Raw genomic sequence first — 19,445 nt, forward strand, 5'->3', positions numbered from 1 at the left:
TTCTATTTCAATAGGCTTCTCCACGAGTATTAGTGGGTTATTCTAATCATCCTTTTGCATATGTGGATTCTACTTGAATACATATAATAGCATCTGCTAATAATGCAATCCTGTAAAACTTGTTGTTTGGTAGCTAGAACTCTACAAAACACTCCCGTGCAACCCAGCCTCTGGCAACACTGCCAGCATTTTGTGTGGGGTCTCTGGGTGCCTATTCAAAGGCTTCTGGGTGGGACAGGTGCTGGAGGGCCAGCTGGTGGTGGTGGGAGGACACCGTGTTCTTCAGGAGGATGAGTTCTCCGAGGGAAGAGGGTGTGAGGTTGCCGAGGGTAGGGAAAGCAGCATTTGTTTCTCTAATTTAGAAAGAATAAAGGAGAAAACAGCTGACTAACAGGTTCCAGGGAGACAAAGAATAACTTATGACACCACAGTGAATAAAGATCTAGCTATTTTATTCAAGGTAAAAATGCTGAATATTAAAATTTTGAAGGGAAGCTGATATTAGTTCCTTGGACAGCTGGAGCTCGATCTACTGGATAGTTCTGATTTAGAGTACTTGTTTCAGCTCTGGATTAAGGTGATAATTATCTATACTGACGTTCTGCTTCATGGCTCGTGCCTCATGGATACTTGACAGTCCTACATCTGTCATAGGAGGAGATATCACTGACCTTGGACTCTTTTGTTTGTTAGGAACTGAAAGCTGTGCATGGAGGGGGGCATTGTGTTGCTGCATCCTGAGGGATTCTCATCTTCTGTAGCAAAAATAAATAAATAAATAAATAATCAGTTCAAGAATATTATAGAACAGGGAACTAATAGGGTGGAGTCTCACTTGTATACCACTTCTAGGAGTGTGGAGCAGGAAAAGGGAAAATTAAGAACCCCTTGAAAATACTCGTTGACGAATCTGAAATTAAGACTGCTGCTGACTTCAGTGGAGCTGGGGCCATGTTTCTGGGGTACCTGGGAGCAGCCCACAGCATGACCAAAGGCCTTGGTTCCCTGTGCAACCATAGAGGCATAACTTGTATTTTCTTCTCTTACGTTCTGTCCAAATATCCTTCAAACTCAAAACCTGCCACATCACAGTGCTTAAATGCTATGAATCACATAGGTGTTGTATATTCCTATCAGGCTTCTCTCTGCTTTTCAAACGCGATACAGCTTTCAGTGACAGCTTATCCCACCCTGCTGCTTATTTTGAACTAAATGAAACTGTTACTCTGTGGCAGATCCTCATATGGCTAATTAGCACTTAGTGGCAAATACACGTGGGGTTGAGATTCAATGAATAATAGGTATCTGTTGGATACTTCTGCATTAGAAATCAGCATATTTCTGATAGCCAGATGCTATGTCGTTGTGAGTAGTTTCTTCCTTGCTGTGTTTCAGCAGTTACTAGCATGTTAGTACGGTGATTAAAAGCAGCAGTATCTAGCTCAGAAGGAAAGGATATTTTCTAAAAAGAGTATTGCTCTCCCTGGAAACATCACTGCTCTCGAGCTGCCAAAACCAAATGCAGAAGGCAGAAATTCCAGGTCACAAGAGTTACAGTTTCACAGAAAACACCTCTAGCTATGTGAAGATTAAACAGACTACTTCAAAGCTTCCAACAATCCTCAGCCATTTCTTTTGGTTTTAAAAAGGTTTAGTTGTTGTAAATAGGGCATTAGCAAGAGCTTCTATTTACATGACTTGCTGTTTTCTATCCTTTGGTTATGCTGTGAATGTTAAATTAAAATCTTGTGGATATGCACCTCAAAGCTCATTTTGAAACTATTATCTACAGCAGAAAATCACGTAGGTTTGGCTGAGGCTCTGGGCTGCAACAAATAGGAGGCAATGTAGACACAGTAGTCCCTGCTCAAACCTTTATTTCCCAAAGAACTTAGGCTTTCTGCAATGAAAGGAGAAATCAAACTGCAGATCTATGTGTCAAACATCTGCAATTTAGGGCAATTTGGAGGGCCTGCTAGGTTTTTAAATACATGACTTGCAAGGCTTAATGTAGCTCTAGACCACTTCTACCCATCTCCTCCGGTCTCAATATTTGAATGTGAATAGCTTCAGATTTAGAAAGCTGTACTGACACTTTCCCTTTAGTCTCTATTCACTGCTGTCAAAAATGTTAAGGTTATTCTTGTACCAGCTTGGCCTTCCCACCTTCCACCCCTGATTTCAAACACTTCACGTTAGAACGGGGAGCAAAAATGCTTGCCTAATTATCTCTAGTTCCAGTACAGCTAGCACTGCAAATTAGACTGTGTTTGTTGAACAGATATTGCAGATTCAGCTGGTCCAGCTAATTCATTTTACCACTAAAAATCCAACACTTTTTCTTCTTGCCCTCAAATTTTCTGTGCTTTTCTGATCCCTCAGCAAACCCATAATGGTCCAGAAAGCTACCAAATATTTCACTTGCATATACCTTCTTCAGCATTGGGCAAACATTAAAACATCTTCTACCTCTCTTAAACGTGTCCTAATGCCCAGGAGTTAAGGCACTTTAAGAACTATGTTGATCTATTAATGTTGATCCATTCTTTTAATATGCTTTGGTTTACTTGATAATAAATTTCACGTGTATAGCAAAGCTATTTAACCTAGGGCTGCTAATTACTTTATAATTGCAGTTTAAATTCTTGCAAAGCAGATCTGGGCTAAATCCACAAATCTGATTTAAACTTCTCAAGACTTTTTGGGTCAATACACAGGAGCATCCACAGCATCCCAGGCACCGTCTGTACACAGCCCTGGGAGAAGACCTCACCCAAAATGTTGAATGCCTATATGTTGAAAATATTGAATGCAGAATAAGTTGCTCTCCAAGCTGAACTAGCTGACAGCTGCCACTGAGGATGCAGAGTGAAGACGTGACTTTAAATCTTGCATCTACGAGTAGGTGCTTCATACTGGGATTCATACTGCCTCTGCATGAGAATGAATAGACTGGAACTCAAGCACCTTTTCTCAAAATATGCAGGGGGAGAAAATAAATCGTCTCATTAAGCTACTGAAAGACAACTTTTGAATACATAACCACATTTATCCAATAATGTAATGTCTTCTGGATATGGGTGGTCTGGCTTTTAATCCCCCTTCTGAAGTTTGAGCCTTATACCTAATCAGCAACATTAAAACATTTTAAACTTCTTCATGGGAAAACATGTTTCTTGATTTAGCAATTAGGGAACAATTTAACTAACTATGAGAATATGCAGATCTTTTCTGGTTGAAAGAGTTTGGAACAGTGCTTTCCACAATGCCTTAAAAACAAATAAATCCACCTTTTGTGAACTACAGCAAAACAGGGCTCTTCAGAAGACTTTGTTGGTGATGTTGCTAGAACCTGGTTTGGCTGTTGATGCTTTGCATTTCATCTGTCCTCAGTTTGTGGCAATCTTCCAAGAGGAGGCACTATCAAAATGATTTACAATTAGCTGTGACTGACAACAATTGCAAGGGTTGTACAAAAAGCTTTTACAAACAAACATTATTTTATATAACAGCTGTGAATACATGTTTTAATGGAGAAGTGATTCACACTGACAATAGTATTGACTTTGCTAAGATTAAACAGGTCTGCCATATGCTGTGTCTAGTGCTTCAGATGGTTTCACATTTATTTTTAATTTTTTTTTAAGTTATGCGTATTAACAACAGATGTTGAATTTTAAAAGGATCCGACAATTGAGGAGAAATCATTCCAAAGTTGAGCGTTGAAGGCCTTTCTTCTGAATGATCCGAAATAATTTGTACGCAGTGACTTAGGAAACAATTCCAGATTGGTGATGTAGCTCATGAATAGCTCTCGCACACGGTATTTTTATTATGTTCATCTTGGTTCTGCCAGAGCTGAATGCAGTTCCCACAGGTGCAGTTGCTGAGGAGCGTGTTGGTTGAACCTGAGCCTCAGAACTTCAGGCCCAGTGTTTCAGCCAGTTTCATAAAAGGCCCTTCCTCAGGTGTGCCCCCACACAGCTCAGCTGTCTCCGGGCCATATGCAAACGGTTCTGGTGCTGTGCGTGCACCTGACTTGCCTCTGTTAATGCTTGCTGTATCGCTGAGGGTCGTGAGGAGAGATGCAACACAGCTGCTAAGCTGAATGGCACGCTGCAGGTGAAGGGCCTCACTCACAAGAAGGCTCGAGCAGTTCCTCCTCCATTCATGCAGAAACAGCCTCCGGGTGGTCACAGATTCAGCCTTTAGATGGCTATCACTCAAGTGCAAAAATATTCTTTTTTTTTTTTTTTTCTTGCCCTGACTCCACAAGCCCAATAAAGGCTTGTTGTACAATACAGGGCATTGTACATCCTTCACACTCCCAAATGCAGCTGGCTACATGAACTCGAGATGCAAGGAGCATTAAAAACCCATGACTGCATCACAGCCAACTCTCCTCTAGAGTTTGCCTGCCTTGGGGTGGGTGTGATGGGGCGGTGAGCCCAGGTCACTGCGGTTGATAAGGGGTCCCCCCCCATGCAGGATTTGTCCTCAGCACCACACACATCACTGGGATCTCACAGGTCCTGGAGCTAAAACCCCTCCTGCTGCTGTGAGCTACAGGTTGCCTTTCTAGCACGCTGTCTGGAAACCAACAACTGCAATCAGCATGGAGGGAAATCTCACTGCTCCTTTGGAAGGCACCAAGCTGCTCTCTGCAGCACTGCCAGCTGCTGAAGCAGCATCTCCAGCAGCTAATGGAAATGTAGAAATTGTAGGAAATACAGATGTAGGAATTAAAGCCATCTCCTCCCATTCTTTTGTATGTTTCCTGCAGAGAAGGAGAAAAAAATAATAATAAAATAAAGATAAAAGAAATTACTACTTAATGGTGTTAATTAATATATACAAGATGCAAAGAATGCAAAGCCCAGTCAGCTGCAGATAGCTGTGATCCTAAATTGGTTTCCAGTGGGCTCCAGACACAAAGCAGGGAGCTCCTAAGTGCATGTTTTATTATTTATATCAATTACTAGCTTAATTAACTTACTTTGACAAACCAGGCTGGAGAAAGTGAAAGTAAACAATGGGCAGGAAAGTCAACTCCATCAGCTCCTTGGTGAAGAGATCCCAAGGAGGCGCAACTCCCAGGGAGATATATTTGAGCTTTATGCCCTCGACCCCTCACTTTTTGGATAATTCCTCAGTGCTCTTTTTGAGGAAAAAGGAAAAAGAAAAAAATATGGTGGGTTGGTGGTAAAAATTCTTATTCTTACAGGCTTTACTTCCTGCAGATAGTTTCCCTCTCTGCCCCCTTCTTGCCTGGTGGGCAGATTGATGGATGCTCTGCACAGTCTCGTCCAATTTGGCTTTTTATCCCAGCTGCAAGTGAACAGTTTTCAGCTTTTATCTGCACCGTGTATAGTCTTAGAACGCTAATTATAGCTCACCATTTCCACCTCAACAAGCAAGATTCACTCAATTAAAACTGCACAGAGCACCTGGTGTTCAGCTGGTATAAAAAACACCAGCCTTCCCCAGTCTCTCTAGGTGGGAGGCAGTCATTGTGCTCCTTACAGCAGGATCTGCCTCTGCCCATCCCAGGTAATCTGCCGTTACCCAAATACAATGCCTTCATTTGATACAATTATAGATCTCTCCCTTTTCTTCATCCAGCTAAAAGGAATGAACTTAAATCAATGCATCACACGAACCATTTATTCTATGGTGCCTGCTCCGGGGGTCTGGGAGAGACCAGCTCTAGCTGACCCTAACTGAGGTTTGATTAACTGTTCTTTTGCTTTTGCTGCTTGGTTTCACATTTAGTGTCCTTAGTTCTGATAATCTGTTTGGTTTTGGTTTTGTTTTTTTCATTTCTGCTCAAATATTGATTTGCATTTTTGTGTTGTTCCTAAGTGCCTTTTAATGCCAATCTTATGTTTGGCCATGGGGAGTAATTTATGTCTGATCAAGCATTTCAGTGTCTGCAGTCACTGGAAATACATTTGCTAGAATGATGTCCTATAAGTCTCTCCAACACATATGCAGAATATCTTCAAATAGTGAGTTTGTCATTCCTGCTAGCTTAATCTGTGCTCCCCACTCCAAACTGAGACATCTGTCCCTCTCCCACTTCTCCCCATCATCTCCTTTTGTATCTCCATCATCTCCACATTTAAGATATGCAGAGTCTGCTGGGAGGCCTGGCCCCAATTAAATCTCCCTGTTGATTTTAACACTGAGTAAAGGTGGTCCTAAATTGGACCCCGAAGCCCAAAACTCACCATGCCCTGATAACTCACCTGCTGGCTGATGCATCTACCTGAAAACATCGCCTGCTAAAACTCTCTTAATACATGGAAACAACTCGAATGAAATCCCAGCAGACAGGGTACATAGAGCATCCTGCTCACCTCACAGAGCATTGCAGTGAATTTATGTGGAAAGGTTTTGGTAGCACCTCAGCTCAGAAGCAAACCTTGCTCCATCCCCGCAGTGTGAGAGTCCTTGGATTTGAATGTAAACAAGAAACAACTAAAACCCTTGCAGGGAAAGTTAATAGGCTCACCAAGTTTAGAACTGCACTACTTTATAAAATCAAAGCATGTAATGATTTTTAAATTGTAATTAAAAATTATAGCACCAAAAATACTGTAGAGATGAGCCCTGGTCCCTCAGAGAAGCACAGCATTTCCCCAGAGAGGGGTGGAGATTAGAAAACACATTTCACATGAAGGCTTTTAATATAATTATTTGCATAACTGGATTAAAGAAGTGCACCAATGTGCCTCTAAATCTTATTATTGTTTATTACTCTGGATATCAGAGAAAAGAGTAATTACATTTAGCAGAGATTGCTGGGGCTAGGTTCAGAAGCAGGACTGCGCAAGAGCAGCAGTGCCTCGGTCCCCTGCCACTCTGTGGGATGGGATGGGAGGGGAATGGGATGGGATGGGATGGGATGGGATGGGATGGGATGGGATGGGATGGGATGGGATGGGATGGGATGGGATGGGATGGGATGGGATGGGATGGGATGGGATGGGACGCCCAGCCTCATGGTTCCAGCCAGACCTCCCCTGGGCCACATGTGGGGAAAGCCTGCAAAAATGGCTTTGTGGCGCCCCAGGACTGAGGGAGCAATCACTGTGGTGGCAACAGGATTGCTGAGGAGAGAGAAGGAGTCTCAGGATCCAACACCAAGATGATTTTGGGGTGTATTCACAACACCTACTCCTGCAGGTGACAGTCTAAATGCAGCGTTAGCAGCAAAGCCCCAAGTGCAGATGCAAGCCCTGGCAGACTGAAGGCATGGGCACATTACAGCTGCGCTAACAAGAGGGTGCCCACGGTGCTGGGCGCTCCTGAGCCCCCCCTTGAGATGCAGCCCTTGGTGCTGCTGTGACTGCAGCTCTAGAGACTGGTGGTAGAGAGATACACTTCCATCACTGTGGGAACAAGATATGCACAGAACAACAGCTCGTTTCTGTCTTTAAGGAAGAAAAGAAAAAAAAAAAAGGCAGAGAAATCCAAGCTTGTTTGCTTCATACAGCTCTTTGCAGCAGCCATCTGCAGGCACTGCACAAGAGAACATTAATAACCAAACTGCCATGCCTGCAAATGAGGGTAAAAACATACTGTGTAGGAAGGAAATGATGCCAGGCCTGCTGTGGTTAACAAGTCTTTCTAGTTACTCCACTGGGCTTTGGATCACTCTGTATTAAAGTGCTGTCTGTATTTAGTGCATGGGGTTGTAAACATTATGGGCCATCTCAGTGCTAATTGGCCTTTACAAATTGACAAATTAAGAGCTTGAAGTAGCACAGTTCCCTAGAAGAAAAATCTGTAAAACTCAGGATTTTGTTGCTAGTTCCAGCTACTTTCATCAGTGTTGTTTCAGTGCTCGCTCTTGATGCTCTGCTCTCTGCTCTGTGCTAAAGAGCCCTGAAACACAAGCTGAAAAACTTATATAATCCGGTTGGTTTGTTTGGAAGGTTTTTTTGCCGTTTCAAAATCTCCAGTTATTTCATATATTGAGCTTGATGGAAAACGTTTTCCTAAAATTTAGCGAAAGAATCGTTCAAAAAGCCATTCGAATTAAAATCAAGATAAGCAAGGCAGTTATACTTAATCACAGAGCGAAAGCAAGCAATGTCCACTTTAAAAAGATCTCCTTGATTTAATGTCTCTGTAATGAGCTTCTAATTCAACTCCTCATTACAACAGAACAGCTTGAAATTCTAAGGAAAACTGCGAGATTTGTAAAGAGGGATTTCAAATGTGTTTGCAATGCCTTTCCCAGTGTGTGTATAAAGCATCTGTGTATTTTTTTTAACCAGATTAGCTTACTGAATGTTGATGAGCAAAATGACACTCACTGTTTCACAGCAGGAGTACATTCAGAAACTAGAGAGGCCATAAGCTCTTTCTTCCTTCCCCCCGGGCCCATTTGCGCTGCCTTGTAGCTCGTACATCTCTGGCCTGGCCAGGTGCAGTAGGATGAACAGGGCTGAAACTGCCCCCAGAAAGAAGCTGCTGCTTATCTGGCTGATCTCGGATGAATATCAAACAGCTTCTCATGTCATCAATGTTCTGGCTGGAAGAAACCTCTTCAGCACAAATATCTGCTGTCAGAACATTTTCCCCTACATTTATCTATTACCTATTTTCAGATCAGACAGAGGGGGAAGAGACTGGAAGTCATTAGGTTGGTTATAGCTTTTACCTCCCTCATTCTATCAAAAGGCGAATGCCAAAGGAAAGTGTTTCTTCCCAAAAACTCCTCCAGAAGAGAGCACTTGCCACCCCACCTTTGACAGCCTTTCTTTTACTGGTCACGCAGTGCTCACACGCAGCTCTACGGCAGCAGCCCCGACCACCCGCTGTCTCTTGGCACACCCAGAAGTGCTCTTGAGCACAGTAGCAAAGTCTCCGGCCGTCTCTGGAGATCAAAGCTGATGGCAGCATTACCGCACATCAAGATCAGCTCCTGAAGGAATGAGCAGAAAGGTTTTTGGCTCTGACATGACTACGATGAACTCCGCTCCGTTGGCTGGGATCGTGGTCACCTGGCTGGAGGGTCAGCGCGTTGGGGTTAGGTGAGGCAACGGCGAGAGCACCGTCCAATGTCCCTGTTGGTGGCCATCTGTGAAGCGGTGGCATGTCTTAGTGTTCTCCTGCTTGGGTGAATTTCCACCACACGCTGTGTTTCCAGCTCACGTCGCTACACACTGTGCTGCAGGTTCCAAGACACACCAACTTTGGGATCACACCATGATGTCGGGTTCAAAAAGTGTAAAGCAAAGATTTCCGCCCAGTGCAGCTGCCTGTAGAGAGCAGAAGAGCAGCCGGGCTGCCAAGGCTGCTATTCCCTCTGCTCGGCCAGCAGCAAGGAGAAAGCAGAAGTGAGGAAGGGAACGGTGCCGTGCAGACACAGCACACCCCTCTGATGGCTGCATATATGGATGCATATATGGCATATATATGCATGATGGCTGCATATATGGATGAATTGCCAGTCCTCTACCCTGCATTGTGTGCTGGGGACTCGACTCTGGGTAGATGCACAGATTTCATTTTTACTCAGCCCAAAACATTTCCTCACTGAGGTATCGAGGTATTTTATTCATCCTTGCTTATCCTTGTCCCCAAATCTACGCTGCCAGCAACATCTGAAACAGATAGGAAGGGTCCTTGTAGTTTACATAAGGAGATCTTTCTGCACTAAGAACTCCTTGGCCTCTAACTCCTGTCACAGAGATAAAACATTTTGGGGACTTGACCTCTGCCTCTCCTTCTCCAGTGGGGATTTAGGTGCTGGGGAAGCTACCTGGAGGACTCCTGCTATGACTGAGCCCTGAGGACAAACATCAGGAACCAGGACTGATTAAAAGTGGAAACGACTTACAGTGTTACTGCACGAAGAAAGTCCACGCCCACCAGCTCTCGTGTTTACAGCACCACACTGGCCATAATGCAGTTTGTAGTGGGTCCAATTTTCTTCTTTCTCCAGGCAAACATTTTCTTCAGCTCCCCTCTGAAGCTGTCATGGAGCCAGGCATAGAGGAAGGCATTGGTACAAGCAGACATCATTGCAAACCAGTGGCACAGCAGCTGGATGAAATTGAAGTACTGCTTGTCAATTAAGCCGATATCTATGTCCTTGATCATGTTGAAGATGTGCAAAGGCAGCCAACAGACTCCAAAGGCTGCCACCACTAAGACAAGCAAGCGAAAAGTCTTTCTCCTCCTTGCTCGGTCCCACTCAGCCTGGCCCTGGGTGACGTTGCCTGGGACCACGCGGTTTTTCAGCTTGACTGAGATCCTCAGGTAGGACAGGGAGATGACGGCCAAGGGCAGCACGTAGGTGATGATGAGAGTGCTGTAGGCGTAAGCCAAGCGGTCCCTTTTCATGTGGAACCAAAACTCCTCGCAGATGGAGAAGTCCAGCTCTGGGAATTCTGCGTGGTAGGTGTGGACCAGGGCTGGGGCAGCCAAGGTGCAGCTCAGCAGCCAAATGGCAGCCAGGATGTAAGCACAAATGGGGATGGTGAGCCTCCTCCGGAAGGGGTGTACCATGGCGTAGTACCTATCCACAGCTATGACAGTCAAGGTGAAGACAGACACAAACACGGTGACAGGCTGCATCAGGAAAACGAAGTAGCACATGAAACGCCCGTACACCCATCCTCTGGGCTCAAAGGCATATGCGAGTGTCAGGGGCACACAGGTTGCACACATGAGCATGTCGGAGAAAGCCAGATTGCCCACCAGAAAGTTGGTCACATTGTGCATTTTTTTGGTTTTGCAGATGACATAAATGAGAAGATAATTCCCAATGACACCGATAAAAACCACTAGGGAGTAGCAAGGGATGATGAGTGGCTTGAAGGACTGAACAAACTGGAGCCCTGAGAATAAATTGCTGGCATTGCTATGAATTGCAGAGAGGAAGCTTCGGGAGGTTAAATTGTCCGAATTCATCATTTCCCTCCTTTTGTCGTCTGCCGTCAGCTGAGTGAAGTAGTTACCACTGCACTACTCTCGCACTCAATCAGTCAGGATAATGAATGGATTACTGGCTGTCCAGAGGTTGCCACATGGGTAGTAAACAAGCATCTGTAAAAGCAAAAGGTGAAGTTGTAATCCTCGAGAGGCAGCTTTCAGCAATTCCTAGGAAAAATCAAATACAGCCAATTTCCATTAAAGTCCTCCTGTATTTACTATTAAATCTAGGTCTTGACAGCATGCCACTTAATAAATATTTAATGCAGGGAGTACTTACTGCTGTATTTTTTTAATCCCATATGATTTTCCTGTGGATGCCAAGAAGTGCCCTAGATGTCTGGCTTCTGCAAATCCAGGAGCGTGTGTGTGTGAGAGAGAGAGAGAGAGAGAATATATGAGTGAGAAAGAGGGTGATGCGCATTTACAAGCTAAGTGGAGATCAGTGTTTTTAAACAGTCTTCACTACTAGGTCATGACAGATTTGTGTATAAGCTTTTATCCCTATTGGCTGCCCTGGGTATTACGTTGCTCTTTGCGTGTGTCTTACTGATAGTAATTAGTTCTTGAATATCCTTTCAAGAATTCCCTTCCCTTTCCAATGCATTTGTAATTGCCCCTCTCAGCTGAAAATCAATTTACATTCATTAACACAAACCTGCACAGTGTCTAATCCTAGATCCACTTTGCCACAATCCTCAGAGTGTCCAAAACAGCTACCTGTGAATTTGCTGCTATAATGTGACCGTAAAATGGAATTTTAATAACATGCTGAAGCCAAATAAATGTTTATACCACTAGAGGGACTCAGCTACGTACCTGGTGAACGAAGTGATGGTTAGGAAGGTGCACGTAGCACAAAGGATCTTCTTTCCTGATGCTGGTAAAATGTTTGCTCACCCATTGTGAGTATTTTCAGTGGGGTTTACATATCCTTAACAGTAAAAGCATACAAAGATCTCAAAGGAAATATTAGCATCCAAATAGCTTATCTGTAAGGGCTTACCTGCAGTGAACTACAGCAAATGTTTTTTAACATTGCAGCTGCCCAAATATATTTGGGGTGTTTCTTCACACCTGCAGTATGTTTGTAGTAAATAAAATTTCCATACCAGCCAACATATGCTAACCATTCTGTAAAACAGTGCATATTTGATTTGTGTGGTTCAGGCATTAGAAAGCAAAAAATTAGGATAGGCGCATAGAGAACTCACATTTAAGCAGACATCAACATTAGACTCTTATTGCCCTAGTTCTCCTTCAACTTCCCACCATTTCAACCACTTTGGACCTCTGCTGGTGAAAAAATCAGAAAAACTCCACGGCATCTATTTACACCAGCTAGAGATACTAAAAAAAAAAAAAAAAAAAAAAAGGCAAAAAAATGGAAAAGGAACAGCCTAACAGCTTCTTACTTCAAAGCAGAGAACATTGCAAGGCACTCAGGGGATTTAGACACAACTTCAATGGGCAGTTTATGTCCTAATCTCTTAGACTACTCTAAGAAAATATTGACCTGCTATTTCCTATAAGGCTATCCATCTCTTGATTTGATGGGAACTGTGACTGACAAAAATATATATATATATATAAATAAATCAAAATACATTTCAAAATTCATAATTCTTTCCCGAATTTTAAAACAGGAGTTAATCTTCTGTAGCCTTTGTTCAGACTCAAGTCGTTCTCCCCCAAATTCACTTGATGGATGCGTTTCAAACCTAGTAAGTGCTGATTTTGTGCTACGGCATTTATGGTTAGATTATGCTATGGACTGGAATATGGCCATACTTCCAGCCTGAGGGAAGAGCAAGAGTGTAACTGAAGTGCTCAGAAGTAAGTGCCATCTTTCACTTTATGGACGTAGTAACCTAGCCATGACCCATACAAAAAACAGGACGTTATATCCCTCTTCAGAGTCCAATCTCACGTATCTGAGCTGGAGGGGACCCAGAGGAATATAGCACCCATTTGTCTCTATATACCCTAATCCAGAACGGCAGAGAGACCTCAGGGTAGTGATTGCAAAGAGGTGATGAAAAAGGAGATTCCCACTGTTTTCACCACCCTATGCAACCATTATATTTGCTTATAAACGGAAAGCCACATAAACGGAAAGTATTTCCTAACACTCATAAATACAATTGGTTCACTTACTGTGGGAGAAAACTGATGTAAATCCTACTGAGATCAAGGTGAACCTTTTAACTGATCTCAATGGGCTTTGGTCCTGGTCTCTAGGATAAGCCAAAGGGGAAAAATGAACAGGGAGCATTTGTAAATAGCCTGCATACTGCCCACATCCTACTGGAATTTTAATGCTTATGCTGGGAAAGAAGCCTCACAATAATATCAGTGCCCACATAATATTTGAAAATCACATTTTTAACCAGGTAATCTCCCTGTTTCTTTCTGAAAAGCTGTAGAGTAGATCCAATGAATACCCTTATTATATTCCTATGTGAAAACGTTTATGCTTTGCTATATGAGAATAAAAATCAAACAAAGTATCATCTAAAGTAGCTCCCAAGGTCACCTTAATGTTGAAGTCACAGAAACTTGTACATAAGCTTAGAAGTTCTTTTATTTCAAGCTGTATCAAGCAGTTTTCCTGCATTTTCTCTAATCTTTACAAGTATTTTCTTCACTTCTGAAGCCAGTAACTGGTATACCTTCTGTATGAAGGTTCCCAACCTGTTTCTGTTAGTGATTTTTTACTTGATTTTGCTCCAGACAGAAAATTTCTTCAGTTCAGCTGTATTCTAAATCCAAGACATAGAAAGAGAATATTTACTTGGATCTTGAATAGAAAAAGTATTTCAGCATTTTAGCCCAAATAAATCCTCTTTTTTCCTTTTAAAATTGCAAATATTAATCTTGTCTGAAATTTCCAAGATTAGATGACAAAGTCCTTCGTGAACTGAGCATAAGTCTATTTCACGCATAGAATCTTATTTAAAGAGAAAAGGTCACAGAAACTGCATTAGTGTCTTATTAGAACTGTTTTGACATTCCAAGTGTTTAAGGGTGTGACACATAGGAATGCTGATTAGCGTCTAATTGAAACCCCCATCTTCCTTGCGTCAATGTAAAATGTGATATTTAGAGCCAGACCAACACTTCACAGAACCATTTCACAGCTGAGCTTTCCTAATCTCTCTTGCTAACCTGACCAGCTCTGCACAGACACTCTGAGCAGAAACATTGCTAGCTGCTCTGTGACTTTCGTAAAGTGGTAAACCTCTTAAAGCACTAAAGCTGTTATGTACATGCATGCCTAATCATCCCGGCAGCTCCTGACTAAAACAGCATGAGCCAAGAGTGAGATCTGATCATAGCTATGCCTGTAAAGTTCAACAGTACTCCTTAAGCTAGTAGGTCCTCTCTTCCATTATTTAGCTTTTACAGCCTTCAAAATGTTTCTTCTGTCCTTTAAGATGAACAGTTTCAGGTGTTAGCTTTCTATGTTCTTGATTTGTTTTGTTTTTGTTGTTTGCTTGTTTTTGTTGTTGTTGTTGTTGTTGTTGTAAGAAAATACCTTTGAACTCAGTCCTGTTGTACTGAGCCATCACAAAGTCTAAAAAGTATGTTTACCATTAAGGGTTTTGTTTGAGTGGCTTGGAGGTTTCGGGTTGTTTTTCTCAAATTCAGGATGCCAAACTTTGATAAAGTCAGGAAACAGCTAAAACAAATCACTTAAACTGAAGAATTTAACAACTTCAATGAAGAGAGGATCTGAATTAAAGTCAAAATATGCTTGAAGTTGCACATTAAGTAAAGAAAAGGGGCTCTGCTCTTGAGCTAAGAGAGAAAGGATACAGAATAGGCTACCAAAGGAAGCTCTTGCCATGTTAACCTTCCATCTATGAGCCATTAAACTGACATTTATTTATTTATTTATTTGACTTAGGATCTGTAACAGTTTTTCTCCATTTCAGCTAGCACAAGTCATAAGATGTGGTGGCATATGAGGACCTGTCAGCTATACCAGAAGAAACGAAAAGTCTCCTAAGAACTGTGAGGTAGGCAAAGACTAGCTACATTGATGAGGAATTGTGCCAGAAGTCAGCAACCATTCATGCTCCTCAAGAACTTTACTTGGCATTGACTAGCCCTGGGAGTTCTTTTCATTTTATTACGTTAGCACAAAAGGCAGGCTAGCACCACCAAGTTTGGAACCAAAGGTGATATGGAGGATGACTGCAATATTACACATAGAGACTCTTAAAACTGACAGGTGAATGGAAGGAAGAAGGTTTGATAGCATTACAGAGGAAAAACTTATCATAAAAGTAAGAATCAGGGTCACCTAATAATAAGCATTTTCACCATGGCTTAGGATGGAGTAAATTCTACTGCAGGCCTGTACAAAGGAGCAGGCAATCAATTTGAAAGTGCAAGGAAAAAATCTTACAGCTTTGTGACAGACTATGGGGTGAATTTGCCTCTAGTTTACAGCAATCTCTGGACAATTTTCCTGCTCCTTCCTCTATTAACCAGAGCAGAATTATGTTGCATTATTTAAAAACACTGAGGAGAATGGTAAACTCCAGGGCAAGTAAAGAGGGTTTTAAGATAAGGAACAATACGGATGAAAGAATAAATTCACCATGAACAAATTTAGGATGGAAAGTAGAACACCTCTAAGTGGGAGGGCAACAAATTGCCCTGTGGAACCACTGGCTTTGGGAACAATCAGTGTACTATGGGGAATAAAACACCTGCTTTTAACAAAAAGCTTGATCTATTAATCACATGCATGCAGTATAATTGTTTGCACAGGGATTGGGTTTCAGGAGATTCATTTCCAGCACACATCAATACAGTTTTAGACTTTGGACTTCACTCACTCCTACTTCAGAATAACACCACTGACAGTATTCCCATTCATAATGTCAAAATGATAAAATTAAAATTTATACACTAGCACACCCACACATATGGGCACAACAAAGACTAAACCCTAAAACATTTATAGTTTCTGTTTTGTTTTGTTTTGTTTTGTGGTTGTTTGATGAGAAGATTTGTGCACTAGTGCCTATGCAGCTCAACTAGAATAGCACTTGAACATTTGCCAGATGAACTTTCACTGTTACTGATCTTGGCACCTGCTCAGAGCAGCCGATCTACAAAGTAAGGAGAAGGGCAGGGTCAGCAGAGTCACTCCACAGGAACATTTCAGCCCCAAGGTATTTCAGTCAGTGCAATCGCTGACTCTTCTTCTCTGCTCTTGCCTTGTAAAAACCCCACTGAAATAAAGCCTTATCCTGTTAGCATCCCTACTACAGTGAGAGACACAACACTAGAAAAGAACTGGTGCAAAATTTTTAGAAATATCAGAGCTAGAGATTTTCTTATCCATTTATAACTACGATTTTAGGCAATAGTGCTGACATAGCATGGCAAAGTGTGCCTACATTTTATTTACAGCTAAATCAAGACTAACCTGGGAAAAGGCATGTGAATGTCTTTGATCTAAAGGCTTAAAGGTCTCACTTACAAAGCAGGATTAAACTGGAAATGTATGGAGGTAGATTTGCATATCCATTGGAACCAGCAAAGGATCCAACATCAGATCCCCAGACAAACTAGCATTTCTCCTCTCCTCACAAGCCCTGGAAGGATGTAGAGTGCAATACGAGTACATACCCCAGGCTAGAACAGACTGTGGGAATCAGCTCCCAGAAACATCTGCAGACTGAACGCTGAGCCCTGGAGAAACTCAGTGTTAGAAATGTTCCCTGCAGATGTAAACAGCCAGGAGCCAGGGTCACTAAATGCCCCAAGGCACAAGTGTGCAGCTGAGCCCTGGTGGAGCAGAGGGCTGCCAAGAAAAGCTGAGAGCTCAGGCCTGGTGCTCAGCAGCACCATGGACAGAACCTGCACCTCACCGCACCGCACGGCAACACACCGCTGCTCTGCCTCAGAGCACTCTGTCCCCACCATGTGCCAAAGAAGATCTGCCCACAGAGCAGCTGAAAGGACTCTGAAAATCCCCCTGCACCTGTGATTTCTCTTGCTACTTGCGAAATTTACTTTGCCAACAAAAACTCTTCATGAAAACTGTGAAAAATGGACGGGCCAAAATTCATAGAATCATAGACTGGTTTGGGTTGGAAGGGACCTTAAAGATAATCTAACCCCTCTGCCATGAGCAGGGACATCTCCCACCAGACCAGGTTGCTCAAAGCTCCAGCCAGCCTGGCCTTGAACACCTCCAGGGATGGGGCATCCACAGCTTATCTGGGCAGCCTGGGCCAGTGCCTCACCACCCTCATAGTCAAGAATTTCTTTCTAATGTCTAATATACATCTACCTTCTTACCTTCTTTTAGTTTAAAGACATTATCCCTTGCCCTATCAGAAATAAAATATATATATAAAATAAAAGACGCTTCCCAAAAAAAGCCAAAGATGGAAAAAACATTGCCTACTTCTTGAGGTATCCCAAAGTGCCCATCTACCCTGATTATGAGTAACGAGCAGAAACAGGAGACATAAGATGTTATCAGATATTCTGTAGTAACCACATCACCGTAACTAAACTTGCTGTTTTCATGGGGTAGTGAGTTCAATTAATACTTGTCAAACAGAACTGGAATAAAACCCAGAGGACTGACACCATTTCACCTGTTTTTAGTTGTTCATATAAAGTAATAAAATCCAACTTCCATTTAATTACCTATCCCACTAGCAACAATCTGCCCTGGAGCTTCGAAAGCTCTTAAGACTAGAGGTGTGTCTGGAGGACTGTCATCTAGTTTGATTATAGTTTACATAATAACACTCTACAGAGATAAGAACAGTATTTGGAAATGCATTGTTGTGCTCATTCATGCAAACTCAAATATGAAGAAAAGGGGGAAAAGAGAGATTGGACTTTAATAACCTACATAGTCAGGAGTAATAAATGAATAAATACTCTTCTAATGAAGCCTTCTGTATGTTTCCAACACAGTCCCTTTTACTGTGAAGAGGTTATATTTCAAAATAAATTAAAAGGAAAATAGAACATTTTACAGGATATTGACGGTCAGGCTGGTTTATGGTCACCTCCCCTCCAAATGTACAGATCTGTGTTTGCTACCAGGACTATTTTTTCACTGTGTATGTGTGAGTGTGCGTGCATTGTATCCATTTTAGATATGTTTCAACATCTGCTTATTTTCTCTGTTGCACTCAGCAATCTTTGAAGACATCCATTGTTAGATGAAGCAAAATATGAAACAAAAGGAAGGGGTCAATATGGAGGAAATTAGAAGAATATAGAAGGTTAATATTCATTTCAAGGTGGCTCCTGCTGCCATGACTTACCTACACACATCACTTCTATTTCTTATTCTTTCATCCTATTCTGACACGTAGCACTGGTTATAAATGGCTACACTTCTGACTTGAGATACTCTTCTCACGAAAATCAATGTGAATTTTGCTGCAGATCTCAATATCGCCTGGATTTTCCCCTGCCCTTTTCTTTAGCATGTTTGCTTTAGAATATTTCTCTCTAGCTGTTACCCTTTCCTCATCTTTTTGTCAAATACAAGTTTGAAATCAGTCTGTCAGACTTCCTTTACTGCAAGTCCTTTCAGCCCATTACTTTCATCCTTGACTTTAGATACTCTTCCACTATTTAGTGAAACGTACCAGACAGAAATCCAGCCTCATCTGTAAAGTTCCTCAATTCATGATAGTCAGCCCTATTATTGCTCATGGATACTATCACATCCTTTACCTTACTGCCATCAGATTAACAGTTTTGTCTCCAAGTATCTTCCCTCTAATATTCCACTTCAAAAATTGTTTTGTTCATTTTATGACTGCATTTGTGTCAGGAGATTCGTTTTTATGGGATTTTTCAAGTACACAAACAGAAGAAAAAGTCATAATTTGGCTCTAATTTTATCAACACTTGTTTTCAACTGAATCCATTTAATTAATTAACATCAATTAGAACACTTGAACACGCAATGTCTGCAATAAGTATCTACCCCAGAATTTATCCATTCTTCCACAGACATTTTTATTCTACAGAATGAATCTATTTTACTTAGCAAGTATTTCTAAGTGTCTGATGTCCATGGTCAGTGGTTTCAAGTTTGGATGCGACCACCATCTGACGGTGGCAAATGATAGCAAATGGGGTTTCCAAGGCTTCTCCTTTGTTGTAACTGCTATGCTCTGTGATATTCTACTTTGGGCTCAGTCTCTGTTTCATTATGTGGTTGAACACCACTACTTTAAGTGTTGATTTCATATTCATTAACAAAAGCATGTGGCCACCTTAACTTTGAATTTTATGTTCTGTAGACTTTGGTAAACCCTTGCAATAGATCACTGTCACTTCAAAATAACTAATGGATCAAGTTTCATTCCTAGCAGTCGTGAATCATAAGATCCATATCCTCACTAGAGTAGAATGACAAAGCTCAACAGGAGTAAACTGATATAAGCTATGTTGGACTCCTGTAACATAATTGGTCTAGTAGGACTCCAGGG

General features: G+C 42.0%; 1 protein-coding gene across 5 annotated transcripts in view; it reads right to left on the reverse strand.

Annotated features, from left to right (window-relative positions):
- Positions 1–241: 241 nt before the first annotated feature.
- PRLHR (prolactin releasing hormone receptor) overlaps positions 242–19,445 on the reverse strand; it is a 53,938-nt gene continuing 34,734 nt past the window's right edge. The window contains exons 1-3 of one of the 5 annotated variants that reach the window (XR_013953214.1): positions 9,854–12,329; positions 3,291–4,777; positions 242–755 (exon numbers count right to left, since the gene is read on the reverse strand). Coding sequence is in view for 4 of the 5 variants with exons in the window: in XM_080598525.1 (XP_080454651.1) it covers positions 9,898–10,932 (1,035 nt within the window). In the remaining variant the exon portion in view is untranslated. Of the gene's footprint in view, positions 4,778–9,853; positions 12,330–19,445 lie in introns of those variants that run through there. The other 4 variants (XM_080598525.1, XM_080598524.1, XM_080598523.1 and 1 more) reach the window with 4 other exon arrangements.

Source organism: Anser brachyrhynchus (assembly GCF_964034855.1).
Source record: "Anser brachyrhynchus genome assembly, chromosome: 6".
Classification (NCBI taxonomy): domain Eukaryota; kingdom Metazoa; phylum Chordata; class Aves; order Anseriformes; family Anatidae; genus Anser; species Anser brachyrhynchus.